This window comes from Patella vulgata, chromosome 4 (genome assembly GCF_932274485.2).
Source record: "Patella vulgata chromosome 4, xgPatVulg1.2, whole genome shotgun sequence".
NCBI lineage: Eukaryota > Metazoa > Mollusca > Gastropoda > Patellidae > Patella > Patella vulgata.
Window position 1 is genome coordinate 75,076,044 of NC_065882.2, and position 22,550 is coordinate 75,098,593.

Consider the following 22,550-nt stretch of genomic DNA (forward strand, 5'->3'; position numbering starts at 1 on the left):
TTTTGCCCGGGCAGCGGCACTATCGCCTACTCTTATATTGAATTCCAACTGCCACAGGATCTTTTATGTGCATTCCAATGTATACACGGGACCTCGGTTTTTCGTCTCATCCGAAGGACTAGACAGCTGTCCTTGTGAGGCCCTCCGTCCTGCATCCCTGACAAGGGGGAACCACGCCGGAAAATCTGGATGAACTTTCTTGGCCAATGCAGGGATCGAACACCCGACCTCCAGGCTAGCAAGCCAGCGTCTTACCCACTTAGCCATGGGATCCCCTATAATAGTTTGAAAGTAGATAATGTAAAATGAATAATTTAAAAATTTCATTCAAATCACTCTATATTGCAAGCGAGGATATTAGCCTTTGAAGGTTTGACAAGACGTGTGCAATAAGTTCAACCACCGTACTGGTTGTTCGAAGCTAAGTCTCGCTCCTCCATTTTTAGCTTAAATCAAAATATGGCTGAACTGTTCTAATCTATTTAATATCGGAGAAATCTGATGCCATCGAGAGTTGATTATGGCCTGGATAAGTTAATCAATGTCTAATTAATAATTTAGAAAACATTTCAGGCCTAAAGAAAGACCTGCAATAGGAAGATTTACCTCTTGTATAATGTATGTTTAACTGATATAATGAAGGCAGGGATAAGCCATGCTCTGTGCTGTGAAGTATATTATTAAGTGACTGCTGATTCCCCCCCCCACCTTTCCTAGAATTGTCGGGGGGGGGGGGGTGTTGAATGGTTAGAATGTGCGCGTTGTATCATAAGGTCTTTCATTGAGTCAACTAGCTTGGCGTTCAGTTGTACATGAAAAGGAGTAGGGTTGCCAGTCAAACCTCCTGGGGTTTTTTCCGGGTCCTCCGGTTTCCTCCCACTGCTAAAGATCCCTACTCGCAAACATTGAAATAAAATTGAACCATATGTTAGTCCAGAAATGACCTAGTTTGTATCAAGTGGATGTTAAACCCCATTTAGTGTTTTTGTACATGCCCCTGTACACGGCAACATGTATACACAGGAAATCTGGTTCTTTTTTGTCCCATCCGTATGATTAGATACTGTTCTCTGCCTTAAGGGGATGTTCCATATGTCTTACATTTATGCTTTCGATCTACACACCACCCTTAAAAAATATCAAGGGAAAGCGCTGGCTGGCCTGTAAAGCCTCATAAAAATTACATGATATTGTTAATTACTTTAGCATAATTAATGTTTTATTTAAAGGTAAGATCTGATTAGATTAACAATCAATGTAGAGTAGATGTAGATAATCCCCTGGTATAGAGATACTTACCATAACATAATCAATGTTCTAATTACCAGTACATATAAGATAACTAAAACAATAATTACAACAAGTGGGGTTGGGATGGCCTTGTGTACTACAGTGCCGGGCTTGGACCTCTAGCTGGCCGGTCACCTCTGGCTTATGTCTGTGGTTTCGATCCCTGGTGTGAGCGTATGGTGTGGAGATAAGACTTGTCTGCGATATCACCTAAGAACAACAATAACAACAACAATTGCATCACAAATTGAAATTCGTAAAGTCATTTCTATTGCTACATTTAAAACTAAGCTAAAGACTTAATTATTTAAAAAGGTGTTAGCCCACTGAGCCTTAAACTGATAGATTATTAAGAGCTTTTATATTTACATAGAATTCTATCTCAATACTATTTATTTAACATGTAATTCTGATTTTTATTATTGCGCCTACTGCACTTGGGGGCTACGCTCTTTAAAAAAGAAACCTAAGTCTCTGCCAAGTTGATCGACATGAAACTTGGCAAGCTTGTTCCTTGGACCATTGGGCATTAATTGACAGACTTTTATTTCTGATATGACATGACAATTCCAAGATTGCGGAGATGATGTCCATCCATTCATCTGTCCATTTGTCCGTCACACTTTTTGGGACACAATATATTTTATATATATAAATATATATATATATATAATATATATATATATATATATATATATATATATATATATATATATATATACCTTCTAATTGACCAAGAATGTTCAAACTTGGTGCAGGTGTTTATCAGGTGAAAGCCTTGATGGAGTTCGGAGTTGAGCATTCTCTGCTTAGGCTAAGCAGAGCTAAGAAATTTTATTGTTTGATGCTTTGGGACAAGATATCTTTGAATCTAACTGAGGGAGAGTGAAGAAACACAGTGTATAATTTCAATACCAGGCACTTCAAAACAATGACTTAGTTTGATCGTGAAAATTTTCTGCTTAAACTAAGATTAGATAATCAGTTTGATTACTCGATACTTTTGAAGAAGATAAATGTACAATTGGTTGTTTAGTTTAATTCAAGTCAAATTGATCATTTATTTCACATCATTCCTGCCAGTAGATCTTGTCATTTGAATGATTATTTTGACAATGCAGCCAACATGTGATGTCTATCATAGGCTCAATTATATAATGTCTAGAAAATTAATAACATGTTATTCTACATCAATATGATTTATTTTGACAACATTTTGCATTGATTGTTGCTATTGAATAAGAGATTATATTGTTGTTGTGAATTATGTTATAGTCTTGTTATACATGTCCAGTGGATATAATAATAATATAAAGAGGGGGAGAGAGAGCGAGGATGCACCCGCCCACCAAACTCTATAAATACAGCCTATAATTGTATATTGATTTTGACTTTATAATGACAGAACAAATCTAATAATATTATTATGAGGGGTTGGATGGCCGAATGGTTAGAATGTGCACGCTGTATCATAAGGTCTGTCATTGAGTCAACTTTTGATTTTGATTCCCCGGTTCTATGTGACAAGGGGTAGTGTCTCCTATCCAATCTTGTGGGTTTCTCCGGGTCCTCCGGTATCCTCCCACTGCTAAAGTTCCTTACGCACAAGCGAATTATTGAAATGAAATTGAACCATATGTTAGTCCTGAAATGACCTAGTTTGTGTTGAGTGGATGTTAAACCCCATTTCTCTCTCTCCTTTTATTTCTTTATTCTTTCCTAAAAATTCTGTTTTTGCCCAGTTTATATCATCCTTGTTTCCAGAAGAAAATAATCTATACTACGATTTGTGACTGTTGTTTGTTTTTCTGTCTGTTCAGGGTTGGCAGTTACACTAGGACAGTCCCAAGACTGAAATTTGGTGTATAGGGAGTAACTATAGGCCTGGTGGCGATAAACTGCTGAAATTTTGTGTATAGGGGTAGCTCTAACTGGGGAGTAACATAGGCCTGGTGGCGATGGACTGCCACTTCGGTTCATGGCTATATCCGTGTTACACCGGTTCAAACACTGGTAATTGATATTATCAATATATGTCAGACACAAAATCTCGGGTATTAGTTCAACGGTGCCTGAAATTTTGTCAAGTACATCTAAAATCATCGAGTACCAATTTCAACCGATGAGACAGCCATTCAAACTCTTTATTATTGATTTATGAAGTTTTTCAATGAGATGATTTTATACATATACATGTATAATGTTTGACCCCATGACATTTAACATAAGTTCAATCAAAAACCACATCAATTAATTCACTCTTATTTGTATATATTTGTTTCGTTCTTTTTACTACATCAAAAACTGCTTTTGAGAAGAAAGAAAAATAAAAGTAACATTTACACCCACATTATAATGTTGTTCTGTATTTACATCACTCTGTTTTGCGCTCCAGAGGCTAAATAGTCATTTCCCAATGGGCATCCTCGCTAGAGATAAGGGTCATTGTACGTGACAAGGAGAAGGGTCGCCTGTCCAACCTCATGGGTTATCTCTGGGGCCTCAGGTTTCCTCCCACTGCTAAAGACCCCTACCCATCAGCGAATTATAGAACTAAAACTGAACCATATGTTAGTCCTGAAATGACCTAGTTTGTGTGGAGTGGGCATTAAACTTTCTCTCTCTCTCTCTCTCTCTCTCTCTCTCTTTGCTTAATGTTTCTACCGCATGGGAGAGTAGCTTTAATAAAAGATTAATAAACATTATTAGCTTTACATGTACTTCTATTTTGTGTGTACACAGAGATTAAGGTACTTGAAATTACTATCCCCATTACATTATAAAAAACATTGGGTATGAAACGAAACACTACCCGCTTCAGTTTAAAAGTCGATTAAAAATTCCCATATAAACCTACAACATTCTCCTCTACATACCACGTACTACATTTCAATGATAAATCATTAAAACAATCATTATAAATCTCAAAGATGATGTATGTTCATCTGATATATAAGACAAGATACCAATCAGAATTAATGGTACGAAAAATCTCATGTAAAGTACTTCCTGTTACTCTATTCTTGTTTTTGTTTTTTGCCGTCCGGTTAGAATAATTATTGAGTGTGTCTTTGACTGGGATTTGAATCTAAGAATTAGAAAAAGGATATAGAATTATTCATTCCTTAAAAAGATAAAGCTTATATATGTACCTGTTTCAACACTGATTGTAACCTTCCGATAGACATTTGCGTCTGATTTGGAGGAACTCTATCTGTTCCATTATTTCCAGATTACAGAGAAGATTCAGTTTCAAAATAGGCTCAGTTCATCAGTTTTATTTTTGTGGGCATATCTCATAAACCATTTTTAAAGATATCTTTATGAAACTTCTTTTACTATGTGTTTTTTTTGCTTTCTATGAAAATAAATTTGACCTAGATTTTAGTATACAAGAGCATGGGATATTGATGACTCGTTTAATGTTAACTTTAAGATCCATTGATATGTTAATTATCTCAAACATGGACAGACCTTAATATATAAGAACAAAGGACAGACCTGTTCATTAAGAAAATGTTTGACCTCATGCAAATGTTATAGATGTTACAGAAATCATATAATTTATTGATGAGAAAACCAATTAATTATGATGACTTTAATTACATCATTAGAAGACTGGATAGGTCGTCATGATTAAGCTTTTAGTATTAACAGATAATACTCAGAATGTAATGCGATTAACTGTGTGTGTGTATATATATATGAAGTGATTTGATGTATTTTTTTTCTCTTATTGTTATGACGAACGTGTCACATGGATTATTGAAATAGCTGGATGTTTTGATATCTGTTATCCGTCAAACCTGTGTTCAATTTGTCAATTGGTGTTAGGACTAGAGTAATGTGTCAACGCTTAATTATTGGATGAAATCATCGATTTCTTGTAAATTTTGGTTTACTTACCAGTTTCGAAAAGCTTTTGTAGATATATTTGCAAACCTGTGTTCCAATTTGTCAATTGGTGTAGGACTAGAGTAATGTGTCAACGCTTAATTATTGGATGAAATCATCGACTTCTTGTACATTTTGGTTTACTTACCAGTTTCGAAAAGCTTTGGTAGATATATTTGCAAACCTGTGTTCTAATTTGTCAATTAGTATATGGCTAGAATGATGTTGTGTCATCGATTAATTATTGCATGAAATCATCAACTTCTTGTACTAATTTATCAATTAGTATATGGCTAGAATGATGTGTCAACGATTAATTATTGCGTGAAATCATCAACTTCTTGTACTGCACATTTTTGTTGACTTACCAGTTTCCAAATGCTTATATAGAGGTTTTTCAAGCTATATTTCCAAATCCATGTTCAGTTTGTCGATTATTGTGTGAAATCATTGAATTCTGGTACATTTGGTCTACTTGTGCAGTTTCGAAAAAGATTAGCTTTTACGAGATATATTTCCATTGGTATCTTTTGAAATAACCAAAGCAAATGTATTACAAAGTTATTGTGTGATTGGAGTATTGTGGATGGTGGTTACATGGAATATACAGACTGATTTTAATATTTGGATATTCTAAGACGTATGCTTTTATTTGTTATTTTAATGTTAGTTTAATTTTCAACATTAGATGATTTTATTGAATTAATATTATCAAATATTTCAAAAGCGGATCAGATTACATTAGATAACTGGCATCAAATAATGAATGCTGAAAAATTGACAAACTATTTGAATTCGAATATATTTATGTGAGCATTAATTATGGACATCTTCAAAGTAGCAGAAATGGTATAATTGTGAATGTAGGAATACACAAATCTCTTTTATTCACATAAGTAATGTCGAAGCAGTATTTTCATATCAAGAATATTATGTGCTTTCAATTAGTAGAAGTTAATAATTGGTCTGTATAAACATATAATTACTCCAGAAATATATTTGAGCTCACGAAAATTAAGGGTGTTAGTAGAAGTCTTAGTAAGCCAGTAATTGTCTTCCATAGAAAAACGATTGTGTTTTATTTTTGTTTCTTGTCTGCAAACAGTGAATAAGTTCACAAGTTAATCTATGGACAAATAATGATGATGTAAGAATGACATTATTAGTGGTGATATACATTCGTAGACACTATGATTTCCATCTTGTTCAGAAAACGTATTAATAGCTATTTTTGGAATGAGGTAAGGTCTTGGATAATCTTTGTAATTAACATTAATATATAACAGAAAATATGTTGACCTTCTTAGCAATCTGATTATAGTACAGGGCCCTTATTCACGAAAACTTAAACTAAGATACAATCGAAATTTTAAGAAATACTGCAATTCGATTGGCTGACCAATATGCAAATTGGATATATGCAAATTGATTTTACTGGTCAGCCAATCGAATTGCAGTATTTCTTAAAATTTCGATTGTATCTTAGTTTAAGTTTTCGTGAATAAGGGCCCAGATCTATATTTTATACTTCCAATGGCCTCCACTGCATGAAGATCTGACCAGTTGTAGTGGGAGGTCGCGTCAGGGGGCATGAGTGGCTTTTGACCCTATGATGTCAGACTTTTGAATAACCAATCAGCATCAATGTTTCTACTGGGATTAGTAGCCACAGTGTATTAAAGACAAGTAAAACAAAATTTTGAACTATAAAAATCGAAATGAAATATGATCTGTGTTTTCATAAGATTGCCTTCTTTGCTGGTGCACTTTAACCTCCAATTGAATGAGCATTTGTCAAATTTTACATTTCTGTTTACTTACACTGCCATTTTGTTTGTCATGTGAAGTTTCAAATGGATTTGATTGTCTGAGGAATACTAGGACTTGAGATACTCTCGCCGGAGAGGAGATTACTGTTCTGCTTTGATTGGGCTAATGAAGATGGGCATAACGCCATACAGTGTGCTATAATATGAGGGAATTTGTGCCTGGACAGCGGCGCTACAGCCTATTCTTATATCGAATTCCAAATGCCAACGGATTTTTAATGGGCACGCCAATGTATACACAGGACCTCGGTTTTTCGTTCTATCCGAACAACTATACATTGTGGCTTGCCAGTCCCTCGATCCTGCACCACTGACAAGGAGGAACCATGCCAAAAAGTCCTGATGAACTTTTTATTTCATTAATTTGCTGGCAAATAGGGTTTTTTAGCAGTGAGAGGAGCCCAGAGAAAACCCACAAGGTTTTATAGGCGACCCTAATCCTTGTCACGTAAAAGCAGGGAACTGAAACCACACTACTTGACTCAATGACAGACTTTAATTAAAAAAGAAAAGACATGATCTGTTAATGACATCCTTCTGGATCCAGAAGATAACAAAACATTAATTCACCCAAATCCACGAATAATTAAATCAATATTCCCAAAGTCTTATTCATGACATTTAAAGACTAATAATAGTTACTGTATTATAGTGTAGCTTGTAAGATTAATGAATGCGAGAAGTGTAATATTTTACCATACAGATTAGAATAAAGGCAGGAAAACAATAATTAACTGGAAAAAAATGGTAATTTCATCTAATGGATTTTTAATAATACTGCTATGATTTATGACAATTTCTATAACTGGGCCATAAAAGAAAAAAATATAAAACCCCATGTTGTATTTGTAATCTGAGTTGTTTTTAAAGCTGGGTATCATTTTTAAAAAAAAAATAGAATTAACTACTGTAATTAAACTTTATATCTTTGAGACAATTTTCCATGCATTATCTTATCTAGAAATTCCTTTTTAGGAGATACTGCACCGATTTAGCTGAAATATATTTAGAATTGATTAGAAACGTAATAGAAAGATTAAAAACAAATGAGCAAGGAAATCAGCAGCATTATTAATTGCCCGTTAGACTGATTATAATGGGTTCATTTTAAATGAAATGCAGATACATGGCAGTCATTGTTTTTTTTTTTGCAATTACAAGACCAGTCATTGTTATTTTGCAATTACTTGAACAATCAATGTTTCTTTTAAGGCCTTTAAGCCCTGGAATCTTGGGGTGGGGGCCGAATGGTGTGCACATGCACGTTGTATCAAAAGGTCTGTCCTTGAGTCGACTGGCAATTACAAGAGCAGTCATCGTTATTTTGCAAATACACGAACAATCAATGTTTCTTTCAAGGCCTTTGAGCGCCAGAATCTTGGGGGGTGGGGTGGGGTGGCCGAATGGTTACCGTGTGTGCGTTGAATCATAAGGTCTGTCATTGAGTCTACTGGCGTGGTTCGATTCCCCGGTTGTACGTGATAAGGAGTATCGCTGTCCAAACTCTTAGGTTTTCTCCGGGTCCTCTGGTTTCCTCCCACTGCTAAAGACCCCTACACGCAAGCAATTTATTGAAATAGAATTGAACCATATGTTAGTCCCAAAATGACCTAGTTTGTGTCGGGTTGACATTAAACCCCATTTCTCGCTCTCACCCTAGAATCTTGACCAAGACAAGTTCTTGTCAACAAGCGTCTTGCAGCTGAAAATAATTTTCCTTATTTTCCATGTCCAAACTTGGCGATCATTTTCATATGCCAACATTTCAATGGGGCCGTATTATGATGTCTCCCATGTAAGTCCTTCAGCCCATCAACAATTGGCTTTGAAACCAACTATATAATATTATAATCAAATGTTGTTGTATTTTTCAGAGTCAGAAATGTTGGGTAGAGAAAACATTCTACAAGAGAGAATGTTCCAAGTTTATCAGAAGTCCCCGTGATCCAACAAAGTAAGTATATTTAACTGGTTTTACTTTAAAAAAAACTTTGCATTTCGATGTTACAAGTTCGAATCATGTCATGGGAAAAGAACAATCTCAGAATTTTTCATGATCAGTTCCTACTTTTCAAGGGTAGTAGCTTCGTATCTGACAATTCGGATTGTACGAAAAATCTACATCCACCAATGTTCACACTGGAGTGCACGTACAAGAACCCTTGACAGTGGGAAATGAATGAAGAATAGGTGGAATCCGATGGCAAAATTCTACTCCCTGCCATATCTTATCCTATCCTATAGCTTGTATTCAAAGCTGTTTTTGTTGTACTGTCTGCGGAAATGAAAATTACAAATAACAAAGATGCCTCAAATTGTTATTCTTTGCTGCTAACAATGAGGCAACATTTGATTTTTTTTTTGCATGCAAGTTTTTTTTGCATTGTCATAATATAGCACCAAATTTTGTGCAGTCGTTACAGTGAAAATCAGGAAGTTGTGAGTGAATGCTCGTCTTTTCAGCTGGGTACATTTCTATCATTAAATACATAATATGTACTACTCGGTGTTAGTATACGTCCGTGGATGTATCTTGCCGTCACACATGTATATGTATGTGTGTTTCTGTGTGTCGCCTAGAGGCCGCAATTCTTAACTGATTGTCTTGAAACTTAACATACTTATTCCTTATACCCTAAGGATGATCCCTATTGTTTTTGGGGCATGCCCGGTCCCCATGGGCAGAACCACACCCATTTCTTGTACATCTCTATCATTAAATACATAATATGTACTGCTGATTTTTACTGAGATCCAGTGGAAATGAACCCTGATACTACATGTAAATGAAGAGAAGTTTTTTAATAATGATTCAGAAAAATTACATATTTAATGTCATATATCACCTTACTGAGCTATATTTTTATTCCTGTTTTATTGAAGGCATTCAGTACAAAACTTCCCACATATTTTATGCTCTCTTCCTAATATTAGTTTTAAGTTGAATTGAGTCACTGATATGTGGTTTAAAGAGAGATATTGCTGTCATGAAATGGACAATATAACCTTACAGGTTTCTCATCAACTACTAATTGAAGGTTACAGTTTTTACAAATTCTCTAATCGTAGCCAAATACAGAGAGAGTCTAACAAAAAAATGGCTTTTGTCGTCTAATCTTATATAACTTCAGACACTTATTTTTTAACAAGTTCAAAATCGCCGGGGTTTTTAAGACAGGGTTGTGTTACATTTCACACATACTATATAAGCCAAACCAGTTTAACTATTCTGACCTCTTCGATCGAAGGTTAGAGTTCACTACGCATGGGTGGCTTCATATTCTTTATTCGGTTCTCGCACGCTTTCCCCTTTTCTGTGGTGCAGGTCGGTGGGCCTGACAAGGATAGCTATCTAGTGGTGTGGATGGGACGAAGAACTATGTCCTGTTTACACATTGGCATTCACGTAAAAGATCTTTTGGCAGTTGGAAATTGATATAAGAGTGGACCGTAGCGCCACTGTCTGGGCAAAATTTCTCTCACGGCACACTGTATGGACTATGTCCGTCTTCATTAGGCCAGTTGGAGCAGAACAGTAGGACGCTAAACCATATTTCATTTTATTTCTCTAAATTTGCGTAATGCCTCTTTAATTAAAAAACAGTTATGTTTTGTATTTATAATTTACATACTTAGTCTTTTCGGTATTGGCGTTGTTGGATGGCTGAATGATTAGCACGTGCGTGCTACATCATAAGGTCTGTCATTGAGTCAACTGGCATGGTTTCGATTCCCCGGTTGTACGTGACAAGGAGCAGTGTCGCCTGTCCAACCTCTTGGGTTTTCTCTGGGTCCTCCGGTTTCCTTCCAATGCTAAAGGCCCCCACTTGCAAGCGAATTATTGAAATAAAATTAAACCATATGTTAGTCCCGAAATGACCTAGTTTTTGTTGAGTGGATGATAAAACCCATTTCTATCTCTTTCTTTTCGGTGCGTATCTATGAGAATATGACTGGATATACACATATATATGAAATGTAATCTGGATTTAAATCAGTTTTTAAAAAAAGAATTCTGTATTCAAAATTTCATGTTTTGTGGCAGTAAATACTTCACCCTTTCCATTTTCCCATGGCTTATGATGAAGAGAATTTACCCCATATTGTTTTCTTTTGTCAGTCATTCATTTTGATTTGGTCAGTACTCAGTTATGTTGTGTCTCGTTGTCCTATTGGTGTTCACATGCTATTGACACTCAATTTTACCACATTTATAATCACAGTTTTAGTAAAATAAGGATGCTTTTCGACTTTGAATTATTTCTGGAAATTACACCATTGGATTTATGGAAATCTTGTTTATATTCCTGGTTTCTTGATCATGGTATTTTTTGGGACAAGGCACCTTATTGATGTGATACACTTGCTATAGATAAGTTCCTTGACCAACTGGATATTCTAAACCCTTGTTAAATCACCCCAGGATTTTTGTCAGTTGTGTAATTGTCCTTGCTGTTAACAATTTCATTATGCAGGGCCTGGGCACAAGATCATCACACACCCATTAAACTTTCCAATGGAACCGATTACGCGGCCACATTTTATTATAAGAATATAGAAATGGAAGCACCAAGTTGGTGACTATGGTGATCAGTTACAAATGGGTTAAGGGGTTTTAGAGAGCATTTGGGACTATAACTGACTTCCGGCAATTTAGGTAAACTTTGATTTAATGGCAGATTTTGTGACAAAATATTTTAGTGCTGCCTAGACACCACAGTTTTTTTTTTGGGGGGGGGGGGGTTGTTGCATTTAATAGAATATTCCAGAATACATTGTTCTTTGATTTTTCTTTTATCGCATGAAAAAAGAACTTGATTGGCAATCGGTCCCAAATGTCAGTATTTTATTAACAAATCTTGACTTTGATCTCGTGGATAAGATAATCGTAATTAACCGCCACTGTTATTCTGTATTTTGTTTGAACGATGAAACCAACAAAGTAACTCATGGAAACACTTCATCTCCATCTAATTTCCCCTGTTGCTGACTATTAACTAGAGAAATCTCACCATCTAGTTAAAAACATCTTTTAGTGGACATATTTATATCACGAGTATGAAATGGCGAGACCGATGTGATTTCTTTATCTTCGCAACTACTAGAGAGAAATGGAATTTAACGTCCACTCAACACAAACCAGGTCATTTTGGATCTAACACACAGTTTAATTTTGTTTCAATAATTCGCCCGAGCGTAGGGGTCTTTAGCAGTGTGAGGAAACTGGAGTACCCGGAGAAAACCCATGAAGTTGGACAGACAACCCTACTCCTCGTCACGTACAACCAGGGAATCGGAACCACTCCAGTTGACTCATTGACAGACCTTATGATACAGCATGCATGTGTTAACCATTTGGTCATCCCCCACCCCCCTCCCCAACTAATATACAATATCTAATTTAGTTCTGTGTATGCAGTTTATAGTTGCAACTTGTAGATAGGACAGCGATCACAGGTTTACGACAGTCAGCTTTCTTATTTATGTGTTACAAATTTAACCTCGTCAAAGCTATGTCACAGTGTCTGGTTATAGTAGCCCAGTGTATCCAAGGTTATTGTAATGAGAAAGAATGTCCTTGTAGTGTTTCTGACATGAAAACAAAATGTTGACATGTCAAGAATAATAGTCAGTTTGAATTTAATGTTTATAACCCACAGCTCTGTGAAGTTAATGGGTACAAATGGTAATTGAATTGGGATTCAGTTCTATGAAATGCAATTACTTTTTATTACTGAGGGACATTTCCAATAGGTTTCCCTAGATTTTATCAAGTGATGATAGAATAGGGAAAAATTATAGTACATTATATATACATGCAGACAACAATAACTATACAGTTGTATCCTGAGGAAAGTCAGGAGTAACAATAAAGAGTCAACAATATATAATGCCAACACTAGTTGGTGTTCAGTCATAAAATGTTCCAGGTCTTCCCTACCGTCACCCACAAGGACAGCTTTGGGAAAACACTGTCAAACAGTATCTTGTTAAGATTTTATTAATCTGTCTTTCTAAAATTGATGCATGTTGTCTATCTTATTACAAGCGAGAAGCCTATTGCTTTTCAACAATTTTCAGTAATAACTTATTCACCTCTGTATGAAGTCTTCATTAGCACCTTATATATAAATTAATACAAAGTACAATTTTATGGATACACAATTACTGAGTTTGATACAATTCACATATTTGTATCATTTGCTTGATAAAGATGAGAGTTTCCTCGACGAAACGTCGCTTAGTATCAAACTCAGTAATTGTGTATCCATAAAATTGTACCTAGTGTTAATATGTTTAATTACTAAATGCCAATCAAAGAAGATATATATAAATTGTTTAGCTCATAATTTCTGAGGCAACTTATTAGCATCCATTTATATATTATGTTGCCTGGCAACCTGTATTTTTTTTTTTTTTTTTAATTTTGATTTTTAAGGAGATAGAATTAAATTCCTGTGTGTCTAGTTAGTGTCAAATAATCGTATTATGGCCCATAGTGTATAATATGGTCTGAGACTATTGATGGTCGCTCTATATAAACCGTCCTCATTAGGCAGCAGAACATTAAACCCGATTTTATTTCATTTAATTTCTCTTTCTAAATATCTCCAAAAATAGTAGCACAACCGTAAAGCGGCACTACTTTGTTTCAAGGTAAACGATGAAAAGATAAAAAATATGCCGACACAAACTGATTTCAACACTGGTTTAACAACTTTTTAACATTTTGAAAGTACTTTTTTTTAGCTCATCTTGGGAGCTTGTCAGAAATAATGTCATTGTGCATAAATAGACATGGTGATGCTATGACAAAAAGAGAACGGCTCGGTTGTAAAAATAGATATATGATGTTGTTCAAGACAACTGGCTGATCAAACAGAAAAAAAGGAGGAAAAAAAGCATCATTTTGATAAATTGTTAATTCAAATAGTTCTTAGAATCCACACACTGCAAGACTAGTTTGCAAAATGACAACCGCATTACATCAAAGTCAGAAAAACCGAAAACTAAATTGTGTTTTTAACTTTTGATATTTAGAAAGTGATTGATTATGTCTTGGTTGTGTCAACATTCCCTGTTTTAAGATATCTCCATCTAGTCTGAATGAATCCTCTCTCGTTTCAACTACATGTAGTAATACATTAAACTACGTCATTGAGGTGATTAATGCAAAGGGCACTGTCTACAAATTGACACTTTGCTGCATCTTATACATGACTCTAATATGACATCAACATATCTTCAAACTTGTCAGTACAAATTGTAGCCCAAATTGGAAATTTCTTGGATTCTGATTACTTGAAAATGGCGTCGAATGAGTATAAAGGTTCTCTGAATTTTGTGGGCGACTCACTGCCCAGGAATATTTTCTAGGTACTAGAATCTCTTTGCAGTGGCTAAAAATTGAACACCTCAAAACTTTATTGTAGGAAATCTTCATGAAATTTTGATTGTATGTCTTAAACAATGAAATTCGGCCATTGGTTTATTGAAACACACACCTGAAACACAAAAATACAGATTTAGTGACTGAATAAGTAAATTTCATTTCAGTGCTGGTCTGACAATAATGGTTGCTATGTAATGACCATTCTGTCATATCAGACTTGTCAAATTTTTCATTAGAGGAGCTCGATCGCTACATGATCTCGGCCTCGAATGATTTAAGTGGTATATGGGTTAATGGGTATGGGATCTGGGCCTTTAAATTCACAGACTTTACAAGTCAAAAAAGGGCCCAGATTTTCTAATTCATGAGTAAAATTTGCTTACTTTCCCACCCTGGTAGCTCTGTGTATAATGGCGTCTCACTAACCAGAAGATCCAAGGTGTTATCTTGGTTGTTTGCTGATTGAGATTTGCACAACTGGTTTCCCCTTCGTCAGAAGTGCAACACAAAGATGCTCAGGCAAGGAAAAAAGACTAGTTGTCTGGATGGGATGAAACCCAGAGGTTGGACAGACGGCCCTACTCTTTGTCACATACAAGCAAGGAATCCAAACCATGCCAACTGACTCAATGACAGACCTTATGATTCACCGTACACACGTTAACCATTCTGCCACCCTACCCGCCCCCTTCCCTCATAACACATTGGTCAACGCCCAGTTGGTGCTGTAAATTAAGACATTAAAGGGACGATCCCGATTTTAACAGAGTCTCAGAAATAAAAGTCTGTGTACGTATGAAATTTATGTGCCAACATATAGAGGAACAGTTTATTTACCTTGTCTCAAATTTCAGCTCAAAATATTGAGTCGTTTGGACGTGAACGTTAAAACTGCTTATCCGGGCACATAACCCCTTCAAGATTTCGGGTCAGTTTTTTTGTAGGGTGACCTGATAATCTATTGCCGTTCCTTTAGAGGTCTATACAGTACATGATCCACATTCTGTACTTGATAACGAATGGTAAATTTAACCTGGTTTTATCCAGACACCGTATAATACAGCTTGGGACACCAGTCTCCATTTCCAGATGGAGACTGACAAGTTTAAGTTGTTTGAAAACATATCACGTATATTGAGTTAGTTGCTCAGCCCTAAGGTAAAGTATTTTAAGGGCTTTTAACACAAAATTAAGCAGTTTTATTCTCCCAAAAATAATCAAGATTTCATTTATTTAATGTACTTGGATGTAACAAACTTTGTAAAATACAAATATATGGATGGTACAAAAAACCACTTGCAAATTAACAAATGAAAGTTCCCTAGATAATTGAAACAATTAACTGTTACTTGTTTTCCATTATAGAACACCATTTTGAAGGACAGACAGTCGTGTGTACCTAAATTCGATATGTCAATTCCCCATTCCATGCAAGTGGAAATTGTCTCCGTGTTAGAAGAAAACAGTGGTTTTAAACTCAATTGTATTCCGTTTTGGATTGAAAACGACAGATGTCTTATCCGCTTGAGACTGTCTGTAAGATAAAAAATAATTGATTACCGTATCTCTGGAGATAATTTAAACAATTGGTATGGTTGTAGACAGATTTCAACAATTGATGCGTATTACTTTGTATATTAGATAATTGAAAATCATTTGGAAAAGGGATGTGTAATGCGGAATGTTATCAGCAATAAACTATCTCTTATTTCAACTGGCGTGGTTTCAATTTCCTGGTTGTACGTGACAAGGACTAGGGTCGCCTGTCCAACCTTATGGGTTTTCTCCGGTTTCCTCCCACTGCTAAAGACCCCTACGCGCAAGTGAATTATTGAAATAAAATTGAACCATGTGTTAGTCCCGAAATGATCTAGTTTATGTCGAGTGGACATTAAACCCCATTTCTCTCTTTCTCTCCCTCATTTCAACTTAAGATCTGTTTCGTGAACCGCACTATTGTCCGGTTCTTGTCTACTCTATCCACTTGTCTGATCAAGCAGCTACACAGATGTACCGGCCTGTCCAGCCTCTGCTACTCTTTTAAGGGAGTGTTACCGTCCCCCTTCCTTGCTTCTTGTACTTTGTATATTAGTGACCAGAGCCAACAAGTGACTACATGTCCGCACTTTGTGCACGCTTAAGCCAATGTTATTCAAGTGATTAAAAGTACAAGCTTCAATAATAGATGATAATGGAATGTATCCTAATAAAAATGACATCAGAATTTGTCTTTCTAAACATTGATCTAGCTGACTGTTGTGGCGTGTGACCTCCATTAATTTTGTTGGCTGGTTGAATAAGTCTCCACACACCTCTGGCTGTTAATAAGAATAAACTTATAGACATGAACTTTCAGACTGTACCAAACAACACTAATAAAAGTACAATTCCTTCTCATACAAGCACATGCAAAACAATTAGCTTAAACATGCATTATGCAAGAGCAAAATCTGCTTATTACAAGTCTTTCTTTAGGCCTGAAATGTTATCTAAATTATCAATTAATCATTAATTAACTTATCCAGACCATAATAAACTCTCGATGTCAAGGCTAGCCTTCGATGTTGGCTGGATTAGATTCCTATATGCCGCTAACGGCTATTGATAATTAAATCAATAAAAGTGGATAATCGAGACTATGCTGTTTATATTAATGATTTTAGTAATGATGACCGAGACTATGCAAAAATTTCACCCGCTTCTTTCTCGGCTCTTAGTGGATCAATTTGACTGAAATTTTCAGCAAATTACCTTTACACTATCTAGTTTTTATCTAATATAGCGAGAACTGCCATCTCTTTATCTTATCTCCCATAATGTATCTTTAAGTGTGCAGATCTCGTTGTCTCAAGTGTGTGGATCTTGTGACCTAATTAATAGCGTCATTAGAACAAGACAAATGATTATAAAGGTTCTGATTGGCTGAATCACACCAATGATATTATGTACCATATTTGTATTTTTGTTACAAATTAAAGTGACCTTGATCGAGGCAAGTACTATATGGTGGGACTGTTTGAGAATGTATATAACAGTAATTTTTAGACCTAATAGCAATAAGTATAAAGAAAAAAAATACTAATACATGTAAATGACAGGTAATGAAATGTCATAAACAATCTAGATTGAAAAGCAGATGATGGCAAATAAAGCAATAAAAAAAGATGAACTCATTATCAGTTCCAGGATGCTACATGTAAATAGTAATATACAATATGAAAATGGCCTGTATAATGGAAATAACAGTATTCCGTGAACCTAATAGTGATCTAAAATAGAAGTATAAAAAAAAGACTAATAAATGACAAATACAACATATAATGAAATGTAATAAACAAATTAAACAGCAATCTAGCAGATGATTACAAATAAAACAATATGAAGCAAAAGAATTAATCCATTCCTGCTTGATAAATAGTAATTTATCAAATGAAAATGGGAAACTAAATAACCGAATAGGTTTTAATCAAATTATATGTGCAAGGAACAGCACCAAATGTGGATACTTAGTAAAACCACAACACTGCAGTACTTGCGCAGATCTGTTTTTGGTTAACTTAATGAAAAGATATACTTTATTTTTAAATGGTTTATCTGCTGAAGAAAATGTAATTATCTAATTTATTATGTCTAGAGCAACAGCTGAATCTCTGACAGATGAACGAATTGCATCTTTTATACACATACCAATATATCTATATGGCGTATAATTGAAGTAGGTTTTTTTCCTGTCTTATAAACCCTGCCGGTTGGTGCAAAACTTTAAAATGTCGAATCTCGTACGATGTTCAGCTTCATTCCATTAACCGTGCAGAAACGTACGATGTTCAGCTTCATTCCATTAATTCTGTTGGTGCAGAAACGTGCGATGTTCAACTTCATTCCATTAACTCTATTGGTACAGAAACGTACAATGTTCAACTTCGTTTCATTAACATTGGTGCAGAAACGTACGATGTTGAATCTCACTTCATTAACCCTATTGGTGCAGAAACGTACGATGTTCAACTTCATTTCATCAACCCTATTGGTGCAGAAACGTACAATGTTCAACTTCGTTTCATTAACCCTATTGTTGCAGAAACGTAAGACGTTGAATCTTCTTTCATTATGACATAAACCTTGTTGTAAATGAAATGAAATGAAATGGGGTTTAACGTCCTACTGTTCTGCTCCTAACCTGGGCTAATGAAGACGGGCATACGCCATACAGTGTGCTATGAGGGAAATTTTGCCCGGACAGCGGCACTACGGCCTACTCTTATATCGAATTCCAACTGCCAAGGGATCTTTTACGTGCACGCCAATGTGTACACAGGACCTCGGTTTTTCGTCCCATCCGAACGACTAGACAGCTTTCCTTGTCAGCCCCTCCGTCCTGCATCACTGACAAGGGAGAACCACGCCGGAAAATCTGGATGAACTTTCTCGGCCAATGCAGGGATCGAACACCCGACCTCCAGGCTAGCGAGCTAGTGTCTTACCCACTTAGCCACGTGATCCCCAAACCTTGTAGTACTTGTAGTTCTAATCTGAATGTAGAATTCACAATGCTCATATTTTCTTTGTTTACTCCAAAAATAATTAAATCCCTTCCAGACATACATCATTATTATTTCCAGACTTGTAGAAGGAAGCAGATATTAAACTTATCAAATATTCATTATCTAAAGTTTAATTCAGTGCATTATTGTCTTCTTCGTTTCCTGTTTTTAAAGGAAATTTACCAAAGTATGTGTAGTCGTGAAATGACCTAAAGCAGAGGCGGATCCAGGAATTAATGCAGGAGGGGGTTTGCCAGGTTCCTGTTCAGGAAATCTGTCTTCATCATCTCTAAATTACATAGGCATACATACAAATTGAGCTTTTTAAAGAGAGAAATCATTTTTGTAATGATGTAGGAACACATTGTGATTTAATTTTATTGATGCAAGGCATTCAAATTTTTTTATGTAGCTGCGCAGGGTGGGGTTTGGACCCCCGAAACCCCCCTCTGGATCAGCCCCTGTAAAGTAAGTGTAGTTTAATTCGATCACAGTTCAATATGTTTATACATCGTTGTAAACAGTTTGAGGAGAAATAATACATCTAGTTAGTTAGCGAATCAGGTTTAAAGGAGCAAGATCGCTATTCTTTGGCACCTATATAAAAATAGACACAAATTGGTCGCAATGCATATTATAATGTAATGTGACTGTATATAAACTAATTTACATTCAATCGTTTCTGATTTTACTTTAATTTCTAATCACTTATGTTTGGCGACATACGCAAAGAGTCCGAATTGAATGGCAGTCTTTGCTGTCCGGTTGTTCCAGTCTGCACCGGTACTTGGTGGTAGTATTCTCCTACATCTTAAATGTCTGGCACTCGAAAGCAACATGGCACACAATTTGTGTGCCAATTTTAAAATTTTAATTTTGTTTTAAATATTGGATATCAGAAGCCCAACTTTTCATTGTAAGATAACTACATCAATGTTGATTTAAATTGACCAATATAAAATCGTGGTTGCAATGTGGAAGAGTGTGGATGATATTGAGTAAAAGGTCTGAGTCCTTTAAAAACAGAACATTTGACTTATGGCACAACTAATTATCGGTAGTCTTCTACTGGTAAAACTAGAGAGAATTATAAGTTTTGTCTGTCACTAGTCTGTTGGTTTTCTAGAATTGTTTTTTTTTAATTATTATTATTATTTTAAACTTTTATAAATTTGAGAGAAATTTAGCACAATGTTAATTAAATGAAAATTTAATTTTTAATTGAAACTTTTGGGTAATGGGCCTGTTTTTCACATATTGGCAACATATTTCAAGATATAATTCTGGATTTAATCAATTCTTGTGTTTAATAATGTTTTGCATCTTATTAAAAAATATATATATGATTTAGTTGAGTTTTTCTTTTATCTGTAAACTTTAAATTTAATCTCATAAGAGAATATGCCGTTAGCACTGTTCAACTCAATTTCACGCTACTAATTCCACAACCATATTACCGTAAATCGGAAACTTAAATACCCCACAAGACCTATTGTCTGATCTAATATTGGTTTTATCTATTGATTGCCTGGAAGGTCTTCGAATCCGTTCTTCTGTCGCCAAATTTAGCACCAAAAATGAAATTCTGACAATTAATTTGGCAGGAAACATCAATTGATGCAAATGTCCCTTTTCTCAAGTGATAGAATATTGATTCACGAGGCCATAACTACTTGATGTCCCGTGATGATATTTATAAAGCATTTTCCTTCCAGTAATTCTACATTTTATCAAATTTTCTGCCTTCTAACTAGTTTTAGATTATCTTGTACTCGAATCCCTCTTAACACTGAATAATCAATCATTTCTTTCCATTTAAAACAGAAGTACATTTTTATTGAATACGACATAGAGATAAATATTATTATCCTATGCCGAACGGGGGGGTCATGCCGGCTAAATGGGTAAGACGCTGGCTCGGTAGCCTGGAAATCGGGTGTTCGATCCCTACATTGGCTGAGAAAGCTCATCCAGATTTTCTGGCGTGGTTCCCCCTTGTCAGTGATGCAGGACGGAGGGCCTGACAAGGACAGCTGCCTAGTCGTTCGTATGGTACACATTGGCCTCCACGTAAAAGATCCCTTGACATTTGGAATTCGATATATGAGTAGGCCGTAGTGCCGCTGTCCGGGCAAAATTTCACTCATAGCACACTGTATGGCGTATGCCTATCTTCATTAGCCCAGTTTGGAGCAGAACAGTAGGAAGTTAAACCCCATTTCATTTCATTTCCTATGCCGAACGAAATTAAGGTAGCGGTATTGAAATGGGCTACATCTGTCCTTCGTTTTGTTTCCGGGATATCTTTATGAAACTTTGTATACACATCAGCTAGGGCTGAAACGATACGCTGTTCTACAATATGATACAGTATCATGTCCTAGCCCAGGGAGACATGCTTAGTATTACACCAGGTGAAGTTGATATCGAAAAAACATCTTACCGATCAAAAGTGTTGGACCATTTTGTTTTTCCTGTTACCTACGTAAACGTAAACAGGAAAGTCAATAAAGAAATTTTGTTGCAAATGTGCTAAACTGTGTTTTGATTGTAGTCATATATATGTGTACCTAACTTTTATTTTACTTGACTGGATTTTCTGTGTGATTGCATACTGAATTTTAGTCGTCAGAGATTGCGTATTTTGATCCAATTTGAGTAAAAAGTGCCCAAAATTTTATTTCATCTATTAATAAACAATATAGCCTTGAAATATTATGTATTTATTTTCTTAATTTCAAGCAAAATTTGGTCAATAGCTATAGGGTATGGTGTAGACTAAACGCTATCTCTTTAGAAATATATATAGTCGAGAAATCACACTGAAAAAGATGATAAATATTAGTTTTGATCAAATGATATTATAACCAATTGGAAATAAAAAGTGGAGGAAACTATGGCGCCACATTCGATTTAGCAACTTCCTTATTTTATGACAAGTCAGTTAATCAATGTGGGCGGAGATTCACGATACAAATAAAGCTAATTAAGATCCGATGAGGAGACTTTGCGTAGTTAAATCGAAAATTCAATAGAATTGATAGTCAACAGAAATGAAATTCCAATGATTCAGAAATAATCAATGGAAAAAGATTATTTTAGTGCACATGGCTTTCTGATGGTAATGTCGTGCTTGTGTTAAAACTGCTAACATGTACATATGGCGCGACATTTCAGTCCTTGTACGTTTTTGCTTTTCTCAGAATGTTGGATTGTTTATACATTGTATAGTACTGTACTAAAAGTACAATGAAAATATTGGTTGATTGAAATAAATGATGTTCTGCTCAACAACATTTTAACAGAGGTACTGGTGTGTGAATGTATTAGGAATGAAATGAAATGGGGTTTATTGTCCTACCGTTCTGCTCCGACTGGGCTACATCGCCATAACTTTAGTTAGATTAAATTCATTTTAATAATTTTTGAACCAGTGCCAATATATTCTTTTTATTATGGGATGAATATCTCCTTTGCCATTAATTCTGCAATACTGGTTATAATTGAAAGTAATTATAATTCACTTAAACTCAAAGACTTTCCTGCTTACAGAGGCATTTCCGTTGTTCTACAGAGAAATCTGTAGAGGAGTCAATGTAG

At 35.4% G+C, this 22,550-nt stretch overlaps 1 protein-coding gene across 9 annotated transcripts in view; it reads left to right on the forward strand.

Moving 5' to 3' along the window:
* Positions 1–22,550, forward strand: part of LOC126819279 (transient receptor potential cation channel subfamily M member 3) — a 194,069-nt gene that overhangs the window by 77,835 nt on the left and 93,684 nt on the right. For all 9 annotated transcript variants that reach the window (XM_050547244.2, XM_050547243.2, XM_050547241.2 and 6 more), the window contains one exon: positions 8,888–8,967. In XM_050547244.2, the coding sequence (XP_050403201.2) occupies positions 8,888–8,967 (80 nt within the window). The remainder of the gene's footprint in view (positions 1–8,887; positions 8,968–22,550) is intronic.